Source organism: Plectropomus leopardus, chromosome 1 (assembly GCF_026936395.1).
Source record: "Plectropomus leopardus strain MGB_pleo_1.0 chromosome 1, ASM2693639v1, whole genome shotgun sequence".
NCBI classification, from domain to species: domain Eukaryota; kingdom Metazoa; phylum Chordata; class Actinopteri; order Perciformes; family Serranidae; genus Plectropomus; species Plectropomus leopardus.
Window position 1 is genome coordinate 35,317,357 of NC_142176.1, and position 27,977 is coordinate 35,345,333.

Sequence of the window (27,977 nt, forward strand, 5' to 3'; positions counted from 1 at the left end):
GTTGTGAGGAGGATCTCTGACTGGAGAGACTGGGAGGCTGTGAGTGCTGCTTAGCTCTGTGGCACTGGTTTATAAGTCCAGGCCAGGCCACAGAGGTGTGAAGTGACACCTCTGCAGCTTCTCACAAACCGTCAGTGTCTACAGCAGAGGCCACTGCCCCTGAATACAGACACAGACACACACACACACACGCACGCATTCACTCCCTCACTGGGACCTTGTCTCAGTACCTCGCTCTGCTCTGTGTCTGGGAAAATTCAGCTACAGGAGTGGAAGTGTGAATTTTGACTCCTGCTCAAAACAATAAACACTTTTTGCTTTTTGTCCCTGCAGCAACCCAGATGCATTTTGCACATGTTTAAGGGCAAAGGTTTGTTTTGAATCATCTGATTTCTCTCGCATTCACTTTTGAAAGTGAAAGATGCAGGTCAGCCAACTGGACAATATAAAAGGAAAGTATGAATAAGCTATCCGCTGCAAAAATAAAACTAATCTTTTGTATCATACACGAACAGACACAGGCCCTGTAACACCAAGTCAAAAATATATATATATTTTATAAATTACATATATATATTATATAAATATATATTATACTCTGATCATGAATAATAATATTGTACTTTGAGAAGAGATCATTTGGCATAATTAGTACACTATTTTCATTGACTTTTTTGCTCATTAATCTTTAGTTCTTTAACTTATATATAATTTTGCATGCTGCCTGTTTTACTTCAGTTAAATGTCTCTTCCACCATTCATAATTTGCCGTTAATCTCGAAAGACAATAAATACATTTATGTGATGGTAACTAACAGTGCTGAAGTATTGGATGGACAGTGGTACAAAAGATTAAGGACCACACCAAGTTCAGACCGAAGTGACATTTGCAGGTAAATTCATATGCAGCTGCAGCTAATATGCTAGCTACTTAACTTAACAACTGACAGAGCGGTACACTTTTTAACGGTGTAAGATTTACGCCCGACCAGGCACAGGCCCAGTCACTCAAAGAGTCAGGGGGCCCCTGTCCTTCACTTGCAAAATGTCATTCAAATTAACAAATACCAACCAGGAAGAGACTCAGAATGACCACAAAGAGATGCAATGGAACTGCAAAGAGAAAGAAAATAACTACAGAGGCTGTTTCTTGCTGCCATGCAAGAGAGGTGGTGGGGCCCCTTTCATATCTGTGCCCGGGTACCCATTGTCTCATGATCCGTCAATGATTAGGTTGGATTTAGAATGCCAAGTTATGATAAACTTAGCTTAGGACCAGGAATGAGCCCTGCTGGTGCAAACAGTCGCTGGTTCTGAGTTGTCAACATTCCCTAAAGTACATGAACAAGAGTGTTGTTACATAAAATCACACCTTTCTTTTCATGTGTTTTTATAATTAAACTGTTTTTCAAAGTCAGTTTAGCTGCCAGTGTGACACTTTGAGTCTGGGTTTGGGTTTAGCATCACCGTCTATTTATGACTCATCCGTTCTGGGTCCAGTTCTAAAAAACAAAAATGAAGCCAGCACACACTGTGTGCTCTGTGCCTGAGAAACATTATCAGTTAAAACTTTTTTTTTTTTTTTTTTTAACCAACAGTCCAAAAACTCCTAAGATTTTTTTTAAGATAAGGAGGGGAATTTGACTCGGGCACATAAAGCTGCATCCCAATAACATTCATGGCATAATAGACAACAACTGACAACACATTCGTAGTTATTAATGTATGAGGGCAGATATGATTCATGTTCTCTTTGCAGGATGAGTTCCCTTTTCATATTTTGTCCTTCTCCCCTCACTCCAACCTTGAACCTGACATCAGTGTACTCTGTCCTTCTCTTGCTCTCCTCCATTTTATAACCCATCACTTCTCACCAATACGATCATTTTATTGTCACAGCGAGTCAGACTGTGATCTCTGAGCCCTTCATTTCCTTTAACTCGATCTAAGAAGTGACGCTTCCTGTGCTGCTGCTACTGTTGTATGTGTCTCTGGAGAGGAACCTATGTTCTACATACCTGTGATGTAAATGTAAATACATTTAATGAAGCATAATGACCTGTATTATCCAGTTAAAGCGGAGGCGTGATGGTTTCACGCTGATGAGAACTGATGAGCCTGGAGGCGTCACTTCACACCTCAGCTGTGAGAACTGGGGACGCTGGAAAATACTGTCTCTGCTAACCTCTGTGTGTCCCTGTGTCTTCCCTCTTTTCCCAGTGGATCTCTGCATTGTGGTCTCAGCAAACAACTTATTTAGGAAGAGTGTATTCTGATTGAAAAACAGTGATGCAACTTTCAGATATTTCACCTTTTGTTGCTTTGACATGGATTGTATAGCCTTTGGTGCAATGTTGGTCAAATTCATCATCATCCTGGAGATGGAATATTTTGAATTTTAGAGAAAATAAATGCAAGCACTTGCTCAACTTTTCAATTTTTCCTTTAAAAAATGTGTGGGTGAATGCTGAGTCAGTGTATCTATGATTTTCATTGTTTTATTCCCCATACCCCTGAGTGCATTTTTTGAGCTATGAAGCATTTTGTCTGTGTTATTTATCAATCTATGTTGTTTATTAAATCATCCTCACATCACTCTTGTCATAAATCTCATCTATATTCAACACAGTGAACGGTTCTGATTTTTCTCAGTTCAGTTTCCATGAAAACAGCAGCACTTTGTAGTTGGCTCGGTATAAAGGGTTTTATCATCCCTGATGGAGAAATGGCTCACAGCAATGCAGATAACAAAAAAAAAAACACTGTGAAACAAAAAGATGAAACAAAAAACGGTCCAAAATGCTGAATTTGTCCAGTTTTTATAAAGGTTGTCCTTCAGCTTGGAGCTTCTTTTAGTTTCTTTGACCAGAACAGTGAAGCCCCGCCAGCTCCTTGGGGCCTAAATAATGAAACACAGGGTGAATAGTGAGAGGTGGTGAGGTGAATAATATGACTGAATCAACTTAAGATAAAATATATGACACCCAAAACAAACTAATTGTGAGATGTGTTGGGCTGAGGGCAGGGTGAACTGGGATTGAACCCACAGCCTGACCCTGCCAGTCACCCCAACCAAGGTGAGGCTGTGGGAGCCTGGCTGGGAGTTTGGCACCTCTGGGTGGACACACACCCACAGCAGGCTCTGAGGCTGGGCTGCCTGCCACCTGTCTGGACCCTCCTGAGTCCACCAACCCCAACACGACCTCCAGTGTGCTCCCACTGCTTGGAATAAAATCAAATTTAGACATCATCTCTATGATTGCTGTGGGAGGATTGGTTTGGCTTCACTGATACAGAGAAGAAAAAAAGGATCATAACGACTGAATAAAGGGATAATCTGTTGGAACATACTGCTTTGGTCCCCCCCAACCTATGCGACTGGGTCACATCATCTGTGATTTGTAAAGCAGTCACAGTCACACAAGACCCAGATCATCCACTCCACCAGGAAATGTCCTCTCTTACGCATAAGCTACCCATGTGCGGAAAGGCCCCTTTCATCAGGAGCTTTGTTCCCATGTAGCCATACAAGCTTTTTATAAGGAACCTCCTTGATTTTACAAGAAATCCAGTCCGTGGTATGTTGAATGCCAATCCATGTCTTCATCTCTTTATCTTCTGTTTCATTTTTGTACAATTTTGTATATGATATTTGTTTGTGCACTTACTGTGGAAAAGAATTTCCTCCTCAAGGACAAATAATAAACTATTTAGTATTTTGGGTAATGCTGCAGTCAGACTTCTAAGACCACACGATGGTTCCAGTTTTGATAAGTGGGCTAACTGAAAAAAATAAATAGATGAATAAATAAATAAAAGTGATACAGAAAGGCAAAATACTTCCACACATGACACAAGGGCTCATTGGATGATATGATACTCATGAAAATGAATTTCATAGTTCTAATAACCCAGTTCCAGCAAGGCCTCTTTTTGTTGAGTTTGCAATGCAAGAATTAATAATGATCGCAGTTCCTAGAATGCCGTTTTGAAGGAATTTTAAGCTCCTTTTTTTAGAGAAGGTAATAACAAAACAAAAGTGCAGCATGAGAGTCAAAAGTGTACATTGACTGGTCGAGACACCATTAGTGTATATTGATTGATTAAACACGGCCAATGCAGCACTGGCGGCCGTCATTTTTAAAAGCCTGTCAACCATGTAAACAACCCAAAACAAAAACAACTGCTCACAAAAAGAAAAACAAAAAAAAGAAGAAAACATGGAAAAATTGATCTACAGTAAAGTCCAGGCTCTACTTTTGACTTGTCATCCATTTATAAATGTGCAAACCAGAGTTCACGACTGCACATGTGAGCAAAGATCCTGAGGTCTTATGGACATGTAGATGTTTCCCTAAACAATCACAAACACTTTCTTCTTTCGTCATGTTATTAGAATGATAAAACTGATGAAAATCATTAACGAGAGGAACTCACTTATCTATCAGTGTATAAATATGGACTGTTTCACTTTCAACACGGTCAACAAAAACAGAAAAGTTTTATCACGAACGTATGTTGAGAGCTTTAGTGTGTGTGTGTGTGTGTGTGTGTGTGTGTGTGTGTGTGTGTGTGTGTGTGTGTGTGTGTGTGTCAGAGTGAGGTGGCAGGTGAGGGGGATACATTCTGCACCCTTGGTGTGAAACTAGCTGAAACTGGAGGGGTCAGCCAGAGGTGGACAGTAAATTTCCTCTAATTGTAAGAGAGCGACATTCGCAGAATATAACAACATTCAAAAATTTTATACAAGGCACTGAAATAAATTTAACTTTTTAAAACAGGAAGTAGGGATTGTGAACTGACTTGTTGACGATATTTTGTTAGACCACTAGTCTAACAGGAGTGCAAGAAACCTACATCTAAACATTAATTAGCCAAATCTCACTTAAATCAAAGGACATCATATTGAATCATCAGTTCCAGTGTATGTTCTGTTTGTTGCCCTCTAGTTTGACATCCAGATAAACCTGGTGGACAGATCAGCAGAGTGTCTTTCACACCTCAGCCAGAGTAAACACATCCTCCTACTACCGGCACTTGCTCACACTTGTGTGCTGCCATGTTTTTACAAGCCCCCCCCCAACACACAGCTGCCACTGACATGGGAACAGTTATATTCAGCTCCCACTCACTGCTATCAGGCCCGAAATATTACATGTTTCAGAGCAGATCTGTCTCAACAAAACAAAAAGGATTTCAGAAGAAATACAATTAATTTTTTTTAGCTTTTTTTGTTTTTTACATAAATGGGGTTGCTTCACATTCAACACAGTCAAAAAAGCAGCCCATTGTAATGAGTTTTATCATTTCTGAAAAAATACAATAAAACTTTTTTTACCTTATTTTTACATGACAGAACAAAAGAAAAATTTCAAGGCTCTTCTGCCTCTGCTGACACAGACAGTGCAACACTGCAATACTAATACACAGAGGAATGCTTTCTGCTTAATCCACCCTGACTGTTATATTACAACTCATGAGAACCACAGTGAAAATTCATGATGACCTCTGAGATTTTATTTTGGCAGTGAAGGGGAGACACCTTTGGTAAATAGGGTAACATTTCTTCTGAAATTTTATGTTTTAATATGCAAATATTGGTTTATCTAATTAAATTGGCTGAGCACTAATTTGCATACATTCCCATAACAAAAATCTGAACAGTTTCAACATTGTTATTTTATCTTGTTGACACATTCGAGTCAAAGGGTATTTTAAAGAGGGATATGGGGATATCTCTTTATATAACTCCATAAAATCGATTGATTTTGTTGTATTATAGTTGGTGTTTTAAATTGTGCCACATCATGTTTGTACAGTATTTTATGTAGTTTTTGAGTCTTACATATATTTGAAGGCCCATCTAGGGACGGGCATTGCAAATTAGCTTAGGCTATAAATGCTGTGGTATTTGGCATCAGTAATAAGCTGTACACTTGTCCCTTTACAAATAAACATGAAAAAATTAAATGAAATAAACAGGCATAAAAAAAATAAGTTTTCATGTTTTTAAGAATAAAATGTTCTATAAATCATGCTATGAATTATATAGCAAAAAAAAAACCTCTGATCAGAAAAGTCTTCAGAATATGGATAAAAATAAAACTGAAAAGGTTGGTGAATGTAAGTGCTACTGAATTGGAGATCTTTCACCTGGCCTGTGTCACCTTAAAGTCACAACAGTCCACATCAAAAGTTTCAGCATTTCAGAAAATACACTTATATGCTTTCTTGAGCGAGATGAGAAGATTTTGTATTTCCCTGTATAGTTAAGTACTCAGTCAAAAGTGAAACTCTAACATTCATCTAAGTGTATAATTTGTTTTATAGTTTGTTGTCCAACATGCATCAATTATTAAACAGGAAACTGGATCGTAAGCCTTCAGCTTTATTCAAGTCATGATGGAGCTACTATTTTACAGCTAATATACACAGGTCTACAGTATGTACAACAACAAATACAGTATTGGTAGTCAACCTATTGTGTAAATTCACAGACGTGGATAACAACCGTGCACGCACACACACTCGCACACACGTAGACACACACATGCACTCATTCATGCCAAAAAAAGTAACATGCTCCTTAGAAATCTTGACACACGTTGTCAGAAATGCAGCAGGTTCTGTAAAACTGTTCTTCATCAGAACATTAAAATGAGAGCATCATATCAAAACTTCTAATCTCACAGTTTTGTATCGTTCTCCTTTTTTAGAAAAAAAAATCAATAAACAAACAGAACAATTCCTTACACGTTGTCATGGCAGAATGTGACAGATAAGACTCTACGTTATCACCACCTACAGAACACAGCTAACAGACACGACGTCTCAGTCGAGGACAAGACGGCAAACAGGAGGAGAATCCAGCTGGCTGTACAGGTTGGATTTGGAATCGGCTGGGAGAAATGAACAAATAACTCCTACATTTAATAAAATTGTCAATCCGGGTTTATGTCTAGAGAGATGAAATCAAGCATCAACATGTGAACTAAAGACGACTATACACCACAGGACAGTGCAGAATAAATAAAAACTGGGCAAACAAAATAACAGCAATAATACTGCTGCTGAAATCCAGTTCAAGTTATGACGACTACAAGTCCTCCCTCTTTCCTTTTTTCCAACAGGGAATGAAATCAAAGCACAACATGGTAACATGAACTACATCACCTTTCAAGTACACACATAATTTCATTTTATATCAATCTTTCTTTTACACAAATCTCAAACAAATGTTGCTAAACTGTGTGTGTGTGTGTGTGTGTGTGTGTGAGAGAGAGAGAGAGAGAAGAGAATGGGCAGTAAATGATAAAAAGGGAAATGACAAACACAAGCTTTATATGATGTGACAGAAATGCTGGGCAGCCTGAGGAGCTTACAGAGGGAAGAGAAAGCAACCACAGGTTCACTTAGGCAACCAGACAGGTTTTCAACATTTTTAATCATAACTCACAAATACAGCCAGCACAGCATGGCCTTTCTTCCCCATCTTTCCATTAAAGTTTAAGATGATATACTCGCAGGATGCTTTCCCAAGAGCTGTGCTGTGGTTGAGGCCTGGAGGCTGCAGGAGTTTGGCTTTTCAAGAGAGGATTTTCTCCCGGGTTTCGGGCAGCTTCAGAGCTAACAGACCTCCACAGACGAGGGCGGCGAAGGCCAGGAAGATTGGGATGATCTTGGTGATGCCAATGAAGGCTGCGAAGATGAAGGATGCGAGGATGGCAGCAAACTTACAGATCCCATTCAGGATACCGAACGCTGTCCCTCTGCAGAGTCATAAATATAGAGAAAGATTATGCGACTGACCTATGAGAAGTACTGTTTTGTTGTGTTTTCTTTTAATTGCTGAGAGTAAATTGCTGTTTGACACATGAATAAAAAAAGATTATAAAAAAACAATAAAATCATCATATCAAATTACTAATTTACTTTGTGTGGTTGGATGAGATTTCCTTTTAAATTTTTAGCTATGAGGAGGAATTATTCTGTCCCTTTTGGTGCAAGAGAGTAGATTTGGACCACGCTTTTTAACATGGGGGTTAAACTGGCACGAAGCTTTTGACAGAGGTGTTATATCCGTTCACAAAGCTGATTCCCCTTCAGTGTAAGGATGAAGGAGCTCACTCAATGATATGTAATGCTCTGGACATGTGACACTTTTCCTTCAATTCCTCATGGACAACAATCCTACTCTCCAAATTCTACCATCATCTGCTTGTCCGTCATGTTCTCCTCCCAGGTCATCACATATCACTGCTTTGTCAGTGGACTTCCACGTCTACATATTACACTCTGGGTATCCTCACACTGCTACCAACGCCGAGCTGTCAACAAAAGCTCGTGGTTAGGTTTCAGGCAACAGAGGCACATGGTTAGGTTTAGAAAAAAAACATTATGTTTGGCTGTACTTTCATACCAGAAGCAAACAGTGGGTTCCTGGGTGAAAGTCCAGGGTTTGATGGACCACTCACCAGCCCTTCACCCGCCCTTTAAGGACCTTCCAGCTCGTTATATTACGTTGTTACTGTTAGTGTTTCACCAGCCACTGCCTGGTAGCCTATCATACTGTTACAAAAGTTGGCTTTTGGCGTAAGTATCTTACCCCAAAATCACTGACATAGCAGCAATATTTGACGACTTCAGAGTGAGAACAGACTGGCTTGTCCCTCCAGGCCTGATCCAAAATCATAGTTTAGACCTAAAACTGCGGACGGTGAGGTGTACCAAATAACATTGGGTGCAAAAGACAACCCATCCATCCCTGAAGTGATGCAGTAATACAGCAAGACTAAGCAGTGCTAAACAAGATGTAAACATTAACTTAGTCTGTCATTGTTATTAATGTTTCTGGCACATGCTCACTACACAAAGCAACAATGGGCATGCTCAAACTGAGGTGATGTTCTTGTTTCCCAAACGCGTAGTTCTACATGACCAAATGGATTCACATTAACATAGGTTTTGAGAAATCTTTCACCTTTGAAGGTTTTGTTGACGAGAGGCCAAAACCTAGGATAACAGACCTCTTTTAAAAAATATATGTATCCATGCAGACAGGATCTTAGAATTGGAATAAACCATAGAAGTAGTAGAGATAAATGTTGTATTAACAGTGGGATAGTTGGACTGTACCTTTTAGAGGAGGGGTATAATTCCACAGAGATGACCTCGAGTCCATTCCAGGCCGCCACACTGGCACCATAGAAGAGACATTGCCAACATATAACAGCTCCTTGACTGAAACTTAGCAGCAACAGGAAAGTGCAGGCAGATGACGCCAACATAGAACCACCTAGAAAGAAAGATAGGTGATGACATACTTAAACAGGTTGGCAAAAACTACAAAAACACCACCTATCCAGGGCTATTGCACTTATAATGTATCTACACTCCCTGCTGATCTCACCTATTATTCGGATTCTTCCTATCTTGTCCATGAACAAGGCTGACAGGATGTTGCCTGGCAACACAGCCAAACTGCCCAGGAAGCTGACCATGTAGATGACAATGTCATTTTCCTCCTGGAAGTTTAGATGACAGCCTTTCTTTGGGTGGAGGAAGGTGGTGTTCTCCATTCGACAGTCTTTAAACTTTTCTTGCCAGAGGTCTGGACAGAAGGACAGAAGGACTGTTATATATTTAACATTGTAAGCAGAGGTTTTCTCCCCTCAGTGCTGCAGGGTAAACACAGTGCAAAGTGTTAATGCTCTGACTAAGATGACTGTTTTAGGGCCTCATTAATGATTTAATATATATTTTATAGCACTAATTAGTTGAGTTTATTGAGCCCTACACTATAAGGGAAGAGCAGCGTAAAATTGCTATAAAATTATTATTACAGTCATTCATTAACATATTGGCATGATACCTGTGTTATAGAAGACGGTGTTTTTGATAGTGCAGTTCTCAAAGAAGGTGTTGGTAGACTTGACATCCTCAAAGTAGCAGTTTTCAAACAGAGAATCTTCAAACTTCACAGACTTAATCTCAATGTTTGCAAACCTAAATGAAAGAAGATATAACAAATAAAGAATTTTTTACTTTAAAAACTTGGGTAAATCGGCTCTATATATCATGGGAAGAATGCAATGAGCAATAAAGGAGGCAATGACCCAAAAAATTGCGAGAAATTAGTTTTTCTTAAAAGTACAAGAAAATTGCCTGGAAATTAGTTTTTAAAAAAAAAATCATAATAGAATAGAATTTAAAACTTCAAAAACAAACAAACAAACAAACAAAAAAAAAGAAAAACAGAAAAAAAGCAAACAAGACCTGAAAAAAATGTTTAAAAAAACCCATAATGATTCTATAACATAATTTAAAATATTTAATTATGCTAATTTTAAAAATATTTTTTTGTTTTTTTCACTAGACATTTTTTGCTATCTTTTAAAAATATATTTTTTTAATCTACTTGCAATTTATGGAACATTTTTTTACCAGGTCGCTCACTGCCTTTTTCCCCATGTTTCTGAAATAAATGGTAATAAACGATGTTGAGGAAACGTACTTGTCATGGATGTACTCTCCCTCGCGGTGGATCTGGTTGACGAGAGAGAAGTTGAAGTGGAAACGTTCGACCCGTTCCCGGTGGAACACTCTGACCTTGGACTCGTACTCCTCGTACTGCATGTATTTGATCATGTCAGGGAACCACACTCCCAGCCCGTGGTAGCTGAAACACAAAAAAACAAAATGATCTGCATAGCTCTGCCTTGGAGAAGTTTATGAATATCCACTTTCAAAATATTCAAAAAATGCCTGATTTTAATGCAAATCAGCCAGCAGGGAAATGCGAGTGTATTCTAAGGTGTTTTTGCTTCAAATCTCAGCGTGGGTATAGAGGCTAAATAGAGTTGTTGCTACCTGAATGCCAAGCAGAACCAGACAATCACCAGGAAGAGGCCTTGCAGTCTGAGCTCCGGCGCTGCTAGTGACATGATGTTAGCCATCACCTGAAAGAGGGACAGACAGACAATTGAAATCTAAAGACCATCAGAAAAAGGGGATGAAAATACATTCAGTTCAGGGGTTATTCTTTTATTCTATGTCTTCTATTTTTGTGTAGTGTAGTAGTGATGTGCAGACCTGTTGCAGCATGGTCACGTGTCTGACGGTCCAGCGCTGGAAGGCAGTTCCAGTGTCGCTCTGGATCTCGATGAACTCGTCCTCCTGAGTCTGTGGTGTCTTAATGTTGGTCACCTTCACAATGACAGAGTTTGGACATAAAAACAATAACTTCATCTTCCTTTCATGATCGTTTATCAAGACAAATTCACACAATATATTCTTTTATATAAAGATTTTAAACTGGATTTTACATAAATCAGGAAATTTATATAGGAGAGAAAAGCTACATACTATAAAGACCCATTGTTTTTATTTTTAATCATTTCACACCATACAGTATACAGTATAATGTATTTGTATCTTATTTATTCACTTTATTTTTCAGTAATACATGTTCTACTGTGTATAGTGTTTTTTTCACTTAGCTAAGGCCTTTTACCAACAGACACAAAGTGGTAAAAGCACAGGTGTTACTAATAACTTTAGTGATGGCTCTGTTGTATCCGAGTGTCCCGATAAGCCATGACAGTGTGACAGTGAGCCAGCATGCACAATACCAGGAGCCTGAAAATGAGGGAGCTAAATGGAAAACGGCCATCTTTCATTTTATTTTTTACACCTGTGCTCATCCAGCTTAATGAGTACCACCTGTTTGGTCCAATGAAATAGCTTTTTTTCATTAGCTTACTCCATTCCATACAAATGAAAATGTATGCAAAATATGGGATTTGTGACATTTAGAACTTTATATACGGCACAAACAGATTTTGACTGTGAAATTTTAATGCAAATTTAACATGTGAAATGTACAAATACCTAGCATCTGCTACATATGCTGCAGCAGACAATCTGTCTTGTCACAGTAAGAAAAGCAATAATAATATGGCCCAACTTGTTTCTTCAACTGTGGCAAGTTTGGGCCGATGCTGGGCCACATCATTTTTGATAACAGCCTAGTGATGGCAGTGTCGGCAGCCATAATTGGCCACTTTATTTGGCCAGATTTTAGGGGGGTCCTTCATCCCGAGTCTAAAGTAAGTTGGGGAAGCAGATGCAGCCCAGCTTATTTCTTCAGGCGTGCTGAGTTTGGACCAATGCTGGGCTACGTCATTTTTGATAACAGCCCAGTGATGACAGTGCTAGGCTGTGTTGGGCCAATTAATATGACATGTTTCTGCAGCATCATTCATCCTAGGTCTCAGCAGAATCAGTCAACTGGACTTGTATCTTCCAATCTGCTAAATTTGTGCCAGTGCTGGGCCAGGTCATTTTTGAAAGAGTTCCAGTGATGGCAGTGTCGGCAGCTGGAATCGGGCCAGTTATTTTGCCTAATTCTGGGGCATCATTCATCACAAGTTTAGATGAGTTGGGATGCCACCCGACTGATATCTTCTACCATGCATTCCAACATGGGTTTGGGCCAGTGCTGGGCCAGGCCATTTTTGCTGCCTGAGTTATTATGCATATGCTTTTGTTGCTGGGACATGTCAAAATGACATTGGCTCACTGTCATGACTTGCAGGTGAATAAATTATCGCAATTATTTATGTAATTTGTGATATCTGAGGATAAGATGTAACAGCCTCTGGTTATATTTATCTCATTAACGAGCTAATAATTTGGATAACTAATCCTGAGTGATTGAGAAAGACATTAGTTCTGTTGTAAAAAAAAAAAAGGGGGGGGGGCTTACAGTGAAGACTCTCTCTGGCTCCCCCTTAGCCTTCCAGTTAGTGTCGTGAACTTGTCGCAGAATCATCCATGCCTCATCATGTCGGGCACTCTGAAAATAAACACACACAAACCTATCCATGAATATCTAAATATCCAATTTTAAGAGTGTTCTGTAAAACTCAGACTTTACAGCATGTGTATTTGCCACATACGCTGCGTCCAAATACAGTTAAGTAACAATATTCCCATGAGGGGATGTGATATGAACATGTTAGAGCAGCCTTGCTGTAACATACAAATACAATACCACATGTGGTTAAAGGTCTGACAATGTCCTGAATGAGGAACAGGGGTGGGTGGTGTTTTGGTGGCGCCTTAGCAGGCTTTCGCTACCTTTGCATAGCAGTGGGATGTTGCTGTGGTGGTTGACGATGACTCAACATTTTGAACCAATAACAGCCTGATGTTTAATACTGTACACTGACATAATGAGTTTTAGAATAGGAAGTGTACATCTCAATGTTTTTGCTGTTCATCTTGAAGGGTAATGACAGTGTTTTTCAACCTGGATGCTTATTTCCAATGTTTTGTGTCTAAGTGTCCCCAAAATTGCCATCACCAACCTCAACAGACTCCATTTAAATAAACATCATTTTAGCGTGCATAGAGCCAGCATATATTTACATTTTACCAGGTGAATTAGGGGTTTATTTCAACCAAACCAGAGCTGGTGATTGTTGGAACAGGGGAAAGATTGTCCAAATGAGTTTTATTCTTCTTCTGTTGACTGACTCACTGAAGTGTGTTTTAAGATGATAAAATTAGTTTATTTAAATGAAGTATAGTGAGTTTGGCAATAATGATTTCTAGGCAGTTTCTGGTTAAATAAAAAGGATCTTACTCTTTAACAAAAAGACCTTTCTCTGTGATGATGTTGTCTGAGACTTAATAATAATCTGAACGTGTCAGTGGCAAAAACAAACACCTTTAGTGGCCTTGAATTGACGATGTGAACATGCCCTACATATTTACATTCCGGCCTGTTGCTACTACTGTGTGCAGCACTCTTGCTCAGTAATGGACCACTTTCAAACATTATTGGTCACTGGTTACTTACACACAAAAAAAGGGAAAATGGGATCCAGGTTGAAAAACACAGAAGTTACCCTTTAACCCTTAGCCAGTAGAGATAACTCTGTTTTTATGTTTTGCAGTTGAAGCAGACAATAAAACTCACATATTTTAATTTTGTGTATTTTAATCTAGCATTATTGGATCTGACCTCCAGGAGGAAACGAGGGCTCTCCGGCATGAAGATGACGCCGACAAGTGCAGCCAGCGCGGGGAAGAGACACACCAGAATGAATAATCTCCAACTGTGGATCTGGAACTCTGTACCAATGGCAAAGCCCCAGCCTGGAAAACCATCCAGTAAAGAGCATATTATTATTTCAAGAACCCTTCTGTCCAGCATATTTTAATGTTCAAATCACTAAAATACTGCAATGCGACACAATACATCTTTACTGTCATCTTTTGCATATACGAAACTGATTTTATGCATCAGTGTATCCACTGTTGCATTTGAATCACTGCATTGACTGAAAAGTTACAGCAACTGTTGATTAATTTTAGAATTATTCATCAATTCCTGATGGAATGTTAATTTGAATGATTCATAACTGATTGGTGGTGAAAAAATCTCAAACTGAGGCATTTTGGCAAGCGCAAAAATGAATTTAGTCACATCCTGCTGTCATACAGAATAAAAGAATAAGTTCTACGTCAAATAACTGAATGCTCCTCCAGTTACATAAAATAGTATCTATTTCTTCTGAGTTGCCGTACAGTATGTTTGAATGTTTGTGTGTCTTCATGTGAGTCTACTACATATGTGTGTCTTGTTACGTGAGTCAGTTTGAGTGTGTGTGTGTGTGTATGTGTGTGTGTGTGTGTGTGTGTGTGTGTGTGTGTGTGTGTGTGTGTGTGTGTGTGGTGTATTACCATAGTGAGGGATGATTCCCCAGGCGGTGAAGGAGGCGTACAGGCCTCCCAGCATCCAGAACATGCAGAGCCAGCTCAGATGTTCTCCGCGTTTATCCATCTGCAGGAACTCAGTGAAATATGTGTACACTATCGGGATGGAGCCGCCAATTCTGGGGGAGGGAATCACAGGACATCTCAGAAATGAAATCTTCCATTTTACTCTCTAAACACATTTATTTTGTCCAGCATTTTTGGGGGATTTAGAAGATCATTTGCTGCCATTTGACATGTGACCTATTGTTCAATGTTAGTGATGTTAGGATTGTGCGCTCATTATTCTGATGACGTTATTGGAAGTTTCTTTTTTTGAAAGGTTGGTTCAGCACAAAACATATGTTTTTAGTGATATGCAGATAGTGGTTTTATTCATCCAGATTTTGAGACATCTGTCTCTGCCTCCAGCCCATCACATTAGAGGTGCATAGAACTTGGTTTTTAGTGTTCAGTCATTAAATATTGCATTTAAAAGATTCAAAATGTCATTAGACACAATGTCCTTATGTGCTGCTGTGAACAGTTTTTATTGGAACTACTTTCTAATGAAGAAATAGAAAACTGTTGCCAGCCCATTTTTGTAATTTGGATGAGTTGACTGACTGCTAATAAATAACCAGGGCGTAAATGTTCTCTGATTTTTCAGAATTCTCACACATCAAGTTAAAGGGTAACCTTTCATATTTTTAAACTGGACCCTCTTTTCTTATGGTTTTGTGTCTAAATGACTAATGGAAACTACAATTTTGAAATTAGTCCAGCATTAAGCAACAATGCTGCAGCCAGTAGCATCAAAATCGCCAATTTAAGTCGAAATACAGTGCTTAGTTTTTGCCCCTGACAGGATCAGATTGTCATGCCACTGTCAGATCATGCTTTTGTATATTTCTTCTTTTTTTCAATTTCTTGTTTTAGTTTTATTTTGTTCAATTCAGATCCCCACATCCTGTCAAGTTTCCCTCCTGTGTGATTATCTGTCCTCCCCCTAATATGTTTCACCTGTTGCTGATTGCCACACCTGTGTCTTGTTATGCACCCCTGCTGTTGTGTATAAAAGCTGTGTGTTCCTGTCCCTTTGTGCCAGTCTGTCTTCATAGCAAGTGTTGCTTATTTCCTAGTGAGCTTTCTCATGCCTGTGAGCTTTGGACTGTGTTTTGATCCTGCCTTAGCCTGCCCTTTTTGGATTTGTTTACCTCTTTGACTGATCTCTTGTGTATCAGACTTTTTGCTGAGAATAAATAGCTTGATTATCTTCTACCTGAACTGCCTCAGAGTCATGCGTGTGGGTCTATTCCCTGTGAGCCGAACACAAATTGCTGTTCCACATGTCTGACAACATTATGGAAAAGATCCCTACAGAGATAGACCTTCATTGTTAAAGAATAAGATCCATTTAATTCAACCAGAAATCGCCCAACTCTGTTTGAATAAGCAGTTATTTTTGTGTGTATACAGCCGGCGCATTTTCACATCTAACCGGGCATTTTAAAGGTTTATTTCAACTTAACCAAAGTTGGCAATTTTGTAACAGTGGTAAAACAAAAACAAAAGTTTGCTGGCTTTATTTTGTTTCTGTCAACTTTGAACAAAGTATGTTTTACAATTATGAAATGAATGTTTATCTAAACGGACCGGTAAGTTTTTGCAGTTTTGGGGGCAGGCTCTGATTAAAAAAAAAAGTGGTTATATTACACATGTTTCATTGTTGCTGGGGTCATCACTTTCACTCAGTTTGAAGCAGTTTCAAAAATTAGTCCCTTAGACACACAAACATGGGGTGCACATTGAAAAATACGGAAGCTGATTTTTTGTTCTTGGATTTTTGAAAGTCAGTTTTCAATACTTAGGATATATATTTATTCTTAGCGATAGTGAATAATAACTGGTGGCAGCTGGGTACTGTTTGGGATTGTTTTTGGTGGTCAGTTTGTCCAGAAGGCTCAGCAGGGCTCTCAAAATGGGGCTCATGTTAAATAATATTTTATGGCAGGAGCCTGCTGAAGGTTCAGCTCTGGTTAAAGACTGGGCAATATTCAGATCTTTGGCATCTACTTTTACAGTGAAAGATTTCATGTTGTATGCATGAGATATTATTGGAACAGCTCCTAGACTAAAATTATAGAGAAAATATTTTTTTTCTCTTTTGATTTCAGTGGCATTTATCTATTTGAAATCAGCCTGAACTGTGAAGAAAACCCCTAATATCTACAGTGGAGAAATTACATTACGGGAAGGCCACAAGACTAATAGCAATACCACTGCAGTATGTTTTTATATCAAGACAATCATTGGCATTTAAAATGGTTTCTCCGGAGTCGGCCTGCTCCTTGTGTTTTGTGAAGACAGCAAAACGGCCACGGTTCTTCAGCAGATGTGAATGTTAATGACTAACATGGGGCTCATTATCACTGTGCATCACCAACAGCTGAGCATTTTATTTTGGTGACCTTGTATTTTCTGGCTTAGCAGAAAGCTCAAATATCAATATAGCAGGTCTGTGTAGATGCAGGCGGCAATCATTATCAAAAGAAATGTGTCTTTGAGAGCTGCAAAATCAATCTGTGCATGGCAAAAGGTGCTGGCGACAGCAGGAAGTCAGCACTAAAACTCAAATTAAATAACAAGGAAAGAGCCTTGTTCACTTGATTTAATTGGTATAATAAAAAAATGCTTGAATGAAGTAAATAAACAGAAATTCCCTTTTGTGTTGCATAAAATTTAAATGTATTATATCAACAAGGAAAATTAACTAGCAATTGAGCCAACAGTGTTTTTGAATCACTCGGGCTCTTCCTAAAGGTCCACAGTTAGTTTTACTCATCTCACTTAAATGTCAGGTGTTGTATTTTGGAATAAATATTGTCAAATACTTATTTAGGGATGTGCTTTCCGCCCAAAATGTTACAGACTCGCCTGCTTCCACTAAAAGGATTATTTATGGAGAAGGTCAGTCATTATAAAAAGCCAGTCTTTTGTCCAAGCTGCAAATGTGAATGCAAATGTGTCTCACCCAAAGCCGGAGCAGAACCTGAAGAAGAGGAAGAAGCCATAGCCCTGAGCAAAGCAGGACAGGAAAGAGAAGACCAGGTCGATGGTCAGGACGTAGATCAGACACTTCCTCCTGCCCATCTTATCGCACAGACCCCCCCACACCAACGCCCCTACCATCATGGCCACATACACCAGCAGCCCTGCAAATACACACACAAACAGAAATCTCATTTGGATGCATTTGACCGTTAAGTGTAAAGGTCAGGTCATGTTTTACTCCCAGGATGCATATTTAACCTCATTGATACACAGTGTAGGCTCTACAGCAGCATTTATTTGCACACATATACATAAAAAATCTGAGGAATAACTAAAAGTCCTGATGTCCACAAGGGGGCTCCCTTTACCCTTGTATGAACACAGGAATAGAGCGATCGTCACACTTTCCACTGTAATGCAGTATGATGCATCCTTACATGCGTATTCTGAACATTAACGAATATTCATAATGTTATATAAACAGAAAACACAGTGAAAATAGCGTTCCCGGAAAACTAGCTGAATAATAAAGGTCATAGTGATTTTTGAGGCTTCTCAGAGTGCAGTCATTTCCACAATATTCACCTTCCACATTTTTAAAAATCTGACATTTTATTGTTATTTTTATTACCTGCTTTATCAATGCAAAATTCATTTTCTCACTTTTTATCTGCAGATTCCCCACTCTGAGTCACAGCGACCTGGAGCCTTTCCCAGCATGCACCAAGCAGGTGGTCGACTCTGCCATTTCTTTTCTTTTTGTGTGTGTGTAAAGCAAAAAAAGCTCTTAACAGTGACCAACTGTGCTGCCCATTACTGTGCCACAGAGATAACAATGATTATGTGCTTCTTCTTTTTTTGTCTCTGAGGAGAGTAATGTGCTCTCCTCTGCTGTCAGACTCTAACCTACAGTGTCGGCCATCCTCCTCACAGTGTTGTTCAAACCTTTAGACCCATACCTCCTGCCTGCTCTGTTTTTACTACACACAGCCCTAATTACAGTGGGACTAAGCAGCTTAACTGCACGTGGAGCCATAGTGTGCACCTTCCCTGTGGATTACTAGACTATCCAAATGCTCCGGCGCTCCACACGCCAAGCTGCACATCCTTAACTCATTCAACAAGAGACCGCTAAGGGCAGCGGGAGACAAAGAGTCAAGGCTAACATGTCACCTAATATCTTGGCCAAGTTGTTGCTTGAGGCAATGTGTATGCCTTGGTGGCATACATGGACAGGTTGACAGGGTGGCCTTGTGATTAGACAGCCTGTCCTTCAGGTGGAGGCCCAGGATCAACCCCTGCAGCAACAAGCTTCTATCTGCCTGTTAAAGTGTCCTTGAGCACAGCGGAGACATTGAATCCCTGGAGGGGAAAACATATTTTTACTTTTTCTTGCAATATTAAAAGTGAAAGCATTGGAAGTGCATTTAGCACATCTCGATGAAGAGACAATACGTCTACACTAAAAAAAAACTGCAGACATTCTTCCAACATGTAGCCCACTGTCTAAATGCTAACTCTGTGTGCAGATGTGAGGCTTTTCAGTTTGTATCACTGTCATTTGTTTTACATTCAGTTTTATTCCAAATATAACAAATAAGGATCATGACTGATGTTGCAGCATTAGCTCTATTACCATTCTGACATGAGAGGGAAACATATAAAGAATATGGGAGTTTTATGAACAATCAACAATGAACATCCAGCAGCCTTTTTTCCACAATAGCATTGTCGCTGTGAAAAGCCTTTGAATAATAATCTTTTCCAATTATGTCAGTTCTGATATTCTTACATTGACTAAAACAGTATTGATTGAACATGAAAGTTGCAATTATTGGTCTGGAGCCTGCTGGAACCAGCTGCTCTTAAGTTTACAGCATTTGTGTAGTTATAACATTGGTATTTAGCAGGTGGAAATTATATGCATCACTAGATTAAAACAGGCTGCACTGCACATATTCCTTAAACAGAGTTATTACTGTTAATACTGACAGCCAGGTGTAGCTAACAAAACTAATGTTAGGTTGCTAATATCTGCTTGCTTGACTGACACGTGATTTTAATTAATGCTAAGCACCAGATATATTCTTTACTATCCTTTTAAAAGCAGCAGGGAAGCATCATAAAACCAACTCATAATTTATGCATAACCTCTTCAATTGCAATTCCAGTTTTATTCCAGAAATGCACTAGCTGCATTGCAGGTTTAGCAACTTCCTTGAGATAACTGGTTAAATCTCTGCAAATACACCACCCCTGAAATTTAAAAGCTGCTAGAACTTCCTCTCCTTTGTCCTCAGCATTGTGTCCCTAATAACATCTTGTATTTTCACTCTATAGATTAAACAATAAAACCACCATTCAGGGTAAGTGCACCAACCACCCTCGTTTTAACAAAAGTTTTGGGAGTCTATTTGATAGCCAAGACTATGGTTAAGATTAAGCACATTTCTGCTCCGGTGAGTCTGGTGGACAGAGCATGAGCATGAATCAAACAGGATCATTCTCCAGATCTACTTCATATTCTCAGCTGATGATCAGTGCTCCCCTCCCGCTCTGCACAGACGCTGTGATTTCATTTTCGCCAGGCCTTCCTCCTGCTACCACAGCCTGTCAGAGGCCTGAAGCGTATCTGACAGCTCTGCACCGGGCGCTGCAGGCCGCCGGCTCTCTGACTGCTGCAACATGCTCCATATTAGCCTGGGAACACACACTGAATACAATCACCACCGGGTTCCTCATAAATCTCTTGCAATGCCTCATCCCAGGAGCCTGTTGTTAAGATGAAATGAGCGATGTGCAATCTGCCACATCGCCTGGCTACACATGAGGCCTGGGAAATAAGGTGAGGGGCTTTAATTTGCAGTTTGGTTGTCTGCACAGAAAGTGAGGAACAGAGGCTTTCAAGGAACATTTTCCAGTAAGTTGGGTCTATGCTGCATACAAATTTCAGTATCATTTCTTGGTATGTTTATTGTTGGAGTACAATATTTGGGAACAAATGAAGCTGGCTCGCAACTAAAATAAAGAAAGCACTATCCTTAATACACAGAATATCCAACATTCAAAGTATATTGAAATCAGTGTTTCTGTGTCTGGTATTTAACATAATTAAAAAATTAACATGTTGTGTGGTTTTCCTCAAGTCAACTTCCAGACGCTTGTGGTACCAATGCCAAGTCTCACTATCTGATGACTCAATCTGGTGGGTCACAATGGACCCATACCCTACTAGGACACATAATGTTGGTTATGTTCTTAATTTTTGCATTTGCCTAAAAAGAGCCAAGTTTTTTTCTGTAATTTTTCCCAGCGGCTGGGGGATATTTCTGTCTGACGCAGTCTTCTGTCATCAAGAGCCAAACATATGCAGGATTTTATTTCAGCCAAGCACAACAGCAGATCATTTCACTGATGGGTTCCTCCCCTCTGGGTAGAGATTGGAACTCTTCAACAGATATAATTAGCTAGACTTGTAGGTTACCAGCAGGCTGCATATCTGATTTGGAGAAATGTGTTTACTAAATTAGTTTTTAGCCATGCTAGCTGTGCAGCTCAAGGGAAGGCAATGTCTGTTGGTCAGTTGGTTCACTATTCTGGTCCAGACTGCAATAGAGCAATAGTTTTTCAATGGGTAGCTGTGAAACTGTGAACAGACTTTCACAAAGAGGATGGATTGTGTGAACTTTGGTGATCCCCTGATGTTTCCTGTAGCGTTACCATGCGGTTGAAATTTGTGGCTTTGTGTGAAATGTCTCGACAACTATTGAAAGATTCACCATGAATTTTGGTATAAACATTCATGTTCCTCCCAGAATTAATTATTATGGTGATCCTCTGAGGTTTCGTCTTGCATCATCATCAGGTCAACATTTTACTTTTACTGATACTTATGAATACTTGCACAATTTATGGAATTCTCATCATCTTCAGAAGTACCTTGAGTTATTTGTGTTTGGTTCTGTTTAGTATGTGTAAGCATGCTACACTAAACTAAGATAGTGAATATGGTCATCATTCTACTTACTAAACTTAAGCATGTTAGTATTGTCAATGAAAGTATGTTAGCAATTTAACATTAGAGTTTAGCCCAAAGCATTGATGGGATTAGGTATGGCCTCATAGAGCTTCTAGCATGACTGTAAACTCTAGTTAAAAGAGACAGTTTACCACAAATTCTGAAATGTAGTTTTCTTCTTATCTGTAGTCTATTTCTCAGTCCAGATTGTTGCAGAGAGTTGTCTGCCTTCTCTCCAGTATAATGGAACTAGATGGCACTCGGCTTGTGGTGCTTAAAGCAACCCAGAAAAATGCACTTGAAAAGCTCAATAGCAACATCTTTCTCCAGAAATCGTGACTCATTTAATCACAATAACATATGACATACATTGTTGTGAGTGGTTTTATGTAGGAGCTATTTTCATTTTACCAACCTACACCTGCCAACCATATTACACTGCAGAAGGAAGTGTGCATCTACTCATGGATGAGAGGCTTGTGACGGCAAGAGATAAACATTAATAGCGTCCTGGGCTGAGTTATAATTTTAGCTAGCTCAGTGTTGCTAGGTGAGATTGCAGTAAATAAACACTTCCTTCTGCATGGTGATATGTTTGGCAGTGTAGTTCTAGTTCAGTTATGTAAGAGAGAAGGAAGACATCTCTATGTCAAATATCTCCAACACTTAGAAACTCACACCCAAACAATCTAGACTGATAAATATACATATATATATATATATATATATATATATATATATATATTTATATTTGGAATCAACGGTCTTTTAAACTAGAGTCTACAGCCATGCTTGCAGCTATATGAGGCTGAGCAAAAACCCCATTTTATTCACCTTCCCTCCCTTTGCGCTCACTTACCCAGCAGTCCTTTGTCAGAGTTGGATATGCACATGTCCTTCTCAGCACTGGGCATGACGAAGCCCACCACAAAGCCATCTACTCCATCAGCCATTAGCGCCAAGCCCAGCACGAAGAACAGCGTCCACTGGAAGCGTCCATGGCCGCAGTCCTCCATGATGGTCTCATACTGCTCTGGCAAGCTCTCCTCCTCCTCTTCCTGCTGGGCAGCCTGACGGGCTTTCCTCCTGGCCTCCACCCGAGCTGCTCGCCGTGCCTCCTTGATCTCGTCGGGATGGGGGATGCCTTGGTACTCCCCTTCGTACATCTGCTCATCTTCATCTGCGCCCTCTGTGGCATCACTACGAGCATCCTCGTCCTGTGGAGGGTAGTCCGTTTGATAAGGGTAACCATCTTGGCCTCCTCCATCCTGGGTGTAGGTGTATTCCCCACCTTCTGTCATCTGCTGGTTCACGTTGTTGTGATAGGGGTCATCCATGATTCTGGCTAGGTGCTTGTGGAGCAGGACTGACTTTGCTTTGTAGCCGTCGTACTCTGAGGAAGCTCAAGTTGTCAGCTATAATGGCATAATCCTCCAAAGGAGTTGTGAGTTGTTCTCGGTGTTGTAGCAGATATTCTGTGCGATCTTGTCTTGGGCTCAAATATAAGGCCTCAACGGTTGAGCTGAAACACTATTACCTTCCTTGATTTGTGCAGTACTGCATGCTGAACCTAAAACACAAGGCACACCACACATCACAAACGATCTGTCAGCAGAATGGCAAAGAAAAATGCACTTGTAGAGTAGATACATTGCTATGCAATGTTTCCCTTTGGGATGGCTTGTGACCTGTTATGTCAAGTCACAATTACAGTCTCAAAGGGCTTCACAATATTCATATCGTGGAAACATAAAAGTACGTGATTTGCCTACAATATCTCATGTAACTGGTGATGGTATCCTGTCAGTCTAATTAATTGTATGTCCTACTTGTGAAGGACTTCAAGTCATACATAAATGCAGGTTATTATTCTAGTCAGAAATGAACTGTGTCATAAGGCAGGAAAGAGCAATTTAGGACTCTCTCCCCTGTAGGCTGCTTTTTCTGCCACACAACCAGATAGGCTAATCTCATTGTCTCTCCCCTCAGATGCTGTGGCGCCATTTTTATCCATCACACAGCACTGCTGCTCGAATGACACATTCAGATCTGTCTTGATTTTAATAGTGACCAGAGGCCACAGACACCAATGGATCAACAATAAAACAAATTATAATTGCATTTTAGGAATGTTGCTGGCTGTCACATGCTTTACTGACAATGAATAAACGACACGTGCACAACGAAGCCAGGCACATAGTCTTCCAAATCAAACAATTGTTAGCCTGAAGCTGGATCCTCTGAAATTTACAGATAACAAAAGATGGCGTGTTACGGAAACATTTGACAGACAACCAAGCTGCAAATACAGCACAAAATTACCAAATACATCACACAATTCATGAGAAATGAGTCACACTGTTGGACTATAAAATAACAAAAAACGTAATTTAACTTTCATGTACTCAGTCTGATCCAGCTGTGTATGCAGATATGCTTTTAAGGTTTGTAGATCTCCTTTGCTCAGGGGCATCTTGACAGTGGGCTAATTTAAATATCACAGAATAATTGTGAAACCAAAAAAAAAAAAAAAAAGCTAAAAATGGAAAATGCTCAAACATAGCAGCAGTATAAAAGGTAACATAAAGCCAATCAACTGACTCTGTAATGTAAGTTACACAACAATATCTATCTTAAAAGCTGATAATATTAGTTTACATCATACCACACCAATAGAGTAGCTAAGGCTGTAGCAGTAACACCCCAAATGTATCATAATGACAAGGGGTGCATTTTATTGCTTTAGAGGTTTTCATCTCTAAGAAAAAAAGTGTTATTTAGTTTTTCAGAAGTCTGGGGCAAACTATGTTTTGTGATAATGGGCTTTATGAATAAAACTGAATTAAAATTGAACTGAACTTGTCTTGCTTTAATAACAGGACATGTGTCTCTTTTGACAGACTACTGCTTATCACTATTTCAAAGTGTTTGCTTGCTCTTTAACTGTTTTAAATGTGTTTTGGAAGATTAATCAAGTATCTGATTCCATTTGGTACAGTATGATGCATTCATTTAACATCTTTCTCAGTAAAAAGTGCATGAAATTGGAGGAAGTGAGCTGTTTCTCCCAAGCAAACTAAAGCTAAAGCTTTAGCCTTTAGTCTTGCATATTTTGAAATAAATGATTGCCTATATGTACATGAAGAAAAACCATATGCAGGATATCATGATCATACATATCACATATTCTTTAATATAAAACAAAAGGCAAAGCATTAAAACAAGTAGCAACATCCTCTTTGTAGTAAAAACCAACAAGGGGAAATGTAGGTTTAAATATGAGAATCACCAGGATGACTGCATGACTCAGGTTGCATTGTAAGGTTTAAACATTATTTTTCTCATGGTACATGTTTACAATGCAAAATATTTTCTACCATTCAATTGTTGTTTTTTTCAGAGTAGAACTTTTGGGGTGTCCCTTATTTGAAATGGATATTACTCATCACATGAGTATTACTTGCTGGATCCAGAAACAGTTGTAGTCTTGTCGTCTGACAAGTGGATAGTTGGTTTGGTTTGGGTCAGTTTGTCCTGGTGTGGAGCCAGGATGACGAACACTGTAATTTAATCCAGATTAAGACTGCAGATTTTTTTCATTTTGCCCCTGTTGCCTCACATTATTGTTTCATCACGAAAGTCACAGAGGTGGCTGACGGTGGATTATGGAGTCTGGATTGACGCACTGAAATGTATTCGCTGCTCTTGGACATGTAGTTTTGAAAGCCCCAAATTGGTGTATACTGATCAGTTTTGTTGCCAGGAGTAATGAGCTGAATTGCACAATACGATCACGATCGTCTGAGCATGTCATTCTGTAGTTTTATTTTTCTTTTCATTTGTTGTTTCCTTCAGTAACCTGAATAATACATGAACAATTCAGGAGAGAAAGTGAGAGGGTGGATGCTCAGTCTGGTTGAGGGAAGCTGTGTTGCTTTCATCATCCTGCTGCAGCGCCTTTACTCACACAGCTGGCACTTACATAACTGTTGGGCTGCCTGCACTCACTCTTTCCCCCTGTGTCTCCATCCCTCTCTTCTCTTCTGACTCATTGATCGATGTTTGTGTTTATGAATGTATAAACTTGACCATCCTTAACCCCAACATGCGCACTAATTCAGATGTCAAATCAGCATTTATGCCTGTGCAGAGTTTGAATAGGTCATGATTTGCTTTCCTCTGATAGTGTCGCTGGTGTTGAAAAGTCAAAGAGCTCCTTTGAATCATGAAAATCGATGTGAGTCTGAGGTTTAACAGGAAGCAGATAGGTCACTGTGTAATTTACAGAAGGGTATCTCAATTTCACAAGTGACCTTTTACCACCCTGATCATTTATTAGTTTTGACTGAGCCTGAACTTTGTCGTTTTTCATCAGTTTCTTTACCTTGTTCTACAGAGAATAACAAAACCATACACACTTGTGAGGTAACATAATGCTATGGTAACAGATTTTGCAAGAATAGCTACATAAACACACTGAAGACACAACAGTTGAGCTGCTCTGGGGCCAGCTTTAGTCTCATTTTCATTCATCCAGTCACCTGGAATTCAGTCAGTATAACCACAATCCTCCACTGCTGGTCACAGAGCAGCTCCAAGTGCCTTCCTAGCAGTAGTTACTGTTGTGTTTATTTATTCATTTCCTCTCCTGTATTTGTACATTTAGGGACTTGTTATAATTATCTTATGTGTGTATAGAAATGCATAAAATCATTAAAACCATAGCTTTTTGCAGAACATTTTATCCATCATGTGCCACAGTCAGGGTTATTATTAATTCTTTAACCGCAGTTGCGTCTACTGTTACGTATTTGCATTTTGCAACCTTGATCTTTTTTCAGTCTTTTTTCTTTTCTGCTTGAAATGTTTTAATAATCAGCCCCCCAGGGTGACTCCATCACACCTGCACAGATATTTTATTTCTCTCAATCTGCTTTCATTGTGTTTTTAATCTGTACTAAACTTGGAACTGAACTGAGAGCACTGATTTGAGGAAAAGGGCCTTGGTGCAACTACAATAGAGGTATTTGATCTGGTACTTGGCAGCTATTTTGCTTTTGGGGAGGATAAAAACATGCTTTTTCTCGACAATTACCAATATTGCATATGTTGTCATCAGCATAACTGCATAACCTGATTTCAGGATGTCCTGGTACAAAAATGACAGACCCTCTCTACCAGTTTGCACCACCAGGGTTCCACTAAACAACAGGATTAGGGATTTGTTTGCCACTGAGGCCAGATATATTACAAAAACACACGCTGTTCCTTAAAAAAGCATCTGTCAGACTGGATCTACTACATGCATTGTGTCTGTTGGTATTAGCTAAACTGTCAGACCATTTAAACCTCAGCTTCTCTGTGACCTCAAGATGTCAAAGGACAATCGTTCATGATTTCTGGGGACAACCTGTCCACTAACCTGTCAAAGATGAGTCAAATACTGTCATTAGGTCAGTTACAGAGCAAAAGGTGCCATCTTGGCCTTAGTAAATTATCTGGAAGACTTCAAACTGGTATGAGTGTATCCTCTTTCCTGCACATCTCTGCCCATTAGCTTAAAGCAAAAGATGAAGAATTTAACAAATGGCACTATGGGTATCAAAATATCTAACATTTTAGAGAGCAGCAGGGTGACTTAAGGCTGACAAAATGACTCTTTATTTAGATGTATCAGTTCTTTTATGAGCATGGTAATGTTGATGGCTGGAAAAAAAAGCTGTAGATAATTTTTACTGTTGTTGCAACCAATAAAGCTCAAAAAATAAATTACCGCACCACAGGTATCTTTTCAGTTTGAATCATTCCTCACTTCCTCACTAATCTGTCAAAACAACAAATAAAAAAGCACAATACAGCAAACATTTAAGAAAAAAAAAGTCTTACCAGAGTTGGCATTCCCTTATTTATATAAAAATGACTTCTGAAACGAAACAAAAAACATACATAAAATTGCTAAAGTCCAAGTAGCATTTTCAAATGTCCAAAGCCTACATGTCAGTTTATCCTAAGGCCGTGCCACAGTCGAGGCTGAGGGATTAGATCCAACCTCACGATCCCCCACCACCACCCCTCCCTCGCCAGGGCTCATCCCGACAGGAAACTCCCCGGAACTAACTCCCCCACCTCTGGGACCCAATGG

The 27,977-nt window shown here is 39.4% G+C and overlaps 1 protein-coding gene across 1 annotated transcript; it reads right to left on the bottom strand.

Annotated features, from left to right (window-relative positions):
* Window positions 1-6,372: 6,372 nt before the first annotated feature.
* sv2ba (synaptic vesicle glycoprotein 2Ba) lies at window positions 6,373-27,871 on the bottom strand. The gene is made up of 13 exons (XM_042489037.2): window positions 27,722-27,871; window positions 22,695-23,405; window positions 17,798-17,978; window positions 14,752-14,903; window positions 14,030-14,163; window positions 12,767-12,856; window positions 11,092-11,205; window positions 10,870-10,958; window positions 10,514-10,678; window positions 9,872-10,005; window positions 9,410-9,610; window positions 9,136-9,295; window positions 6,373-7,769 (listed from the first exon to the last, which is right to left on the bottom strand). The coding sequence occupies exons 2-13, from the start codon at window positions 23,170-23,172 to the stop codon at window positions 7,586-7,588; spliced, it is 2,082 nt and encodes a 693-aa protein (XP_042344971.1). The 5' UTR covers window positions 23,173-23,405; window positions 27,722-27,871; the 3' UTR covers window positions 6,373-7,585.
* Between the last annotated feature and the right edge of the window lie 106 nt (window positions 27,872-27,977).

Excerpts from the sequence above, each read along its gene's own strand:
- sv2ba (XM_042489037.2), bottom strand. The coding sequence starts at position 23,172 with ATGGATGACCCCTATCACAACAACGTGAACCAGCAGATGACAGAAGGT. Across the intron at positions 17,979-22,694 it reads CTCTGACAAAGGACTGCTGG|GGCTGCTGGTGTATGTGGCC; the intron begins GTAAGTGAGCGC and ends GTGTATTTGCAG. Across the intron at positions 7,770-9,135 it reads TTATACCCCTCCTCTAAAAG|AGGGACAGCGTTCGGTATCC; the intron begins GTACAGTCCAAC and ends ATGACTCTGCAG.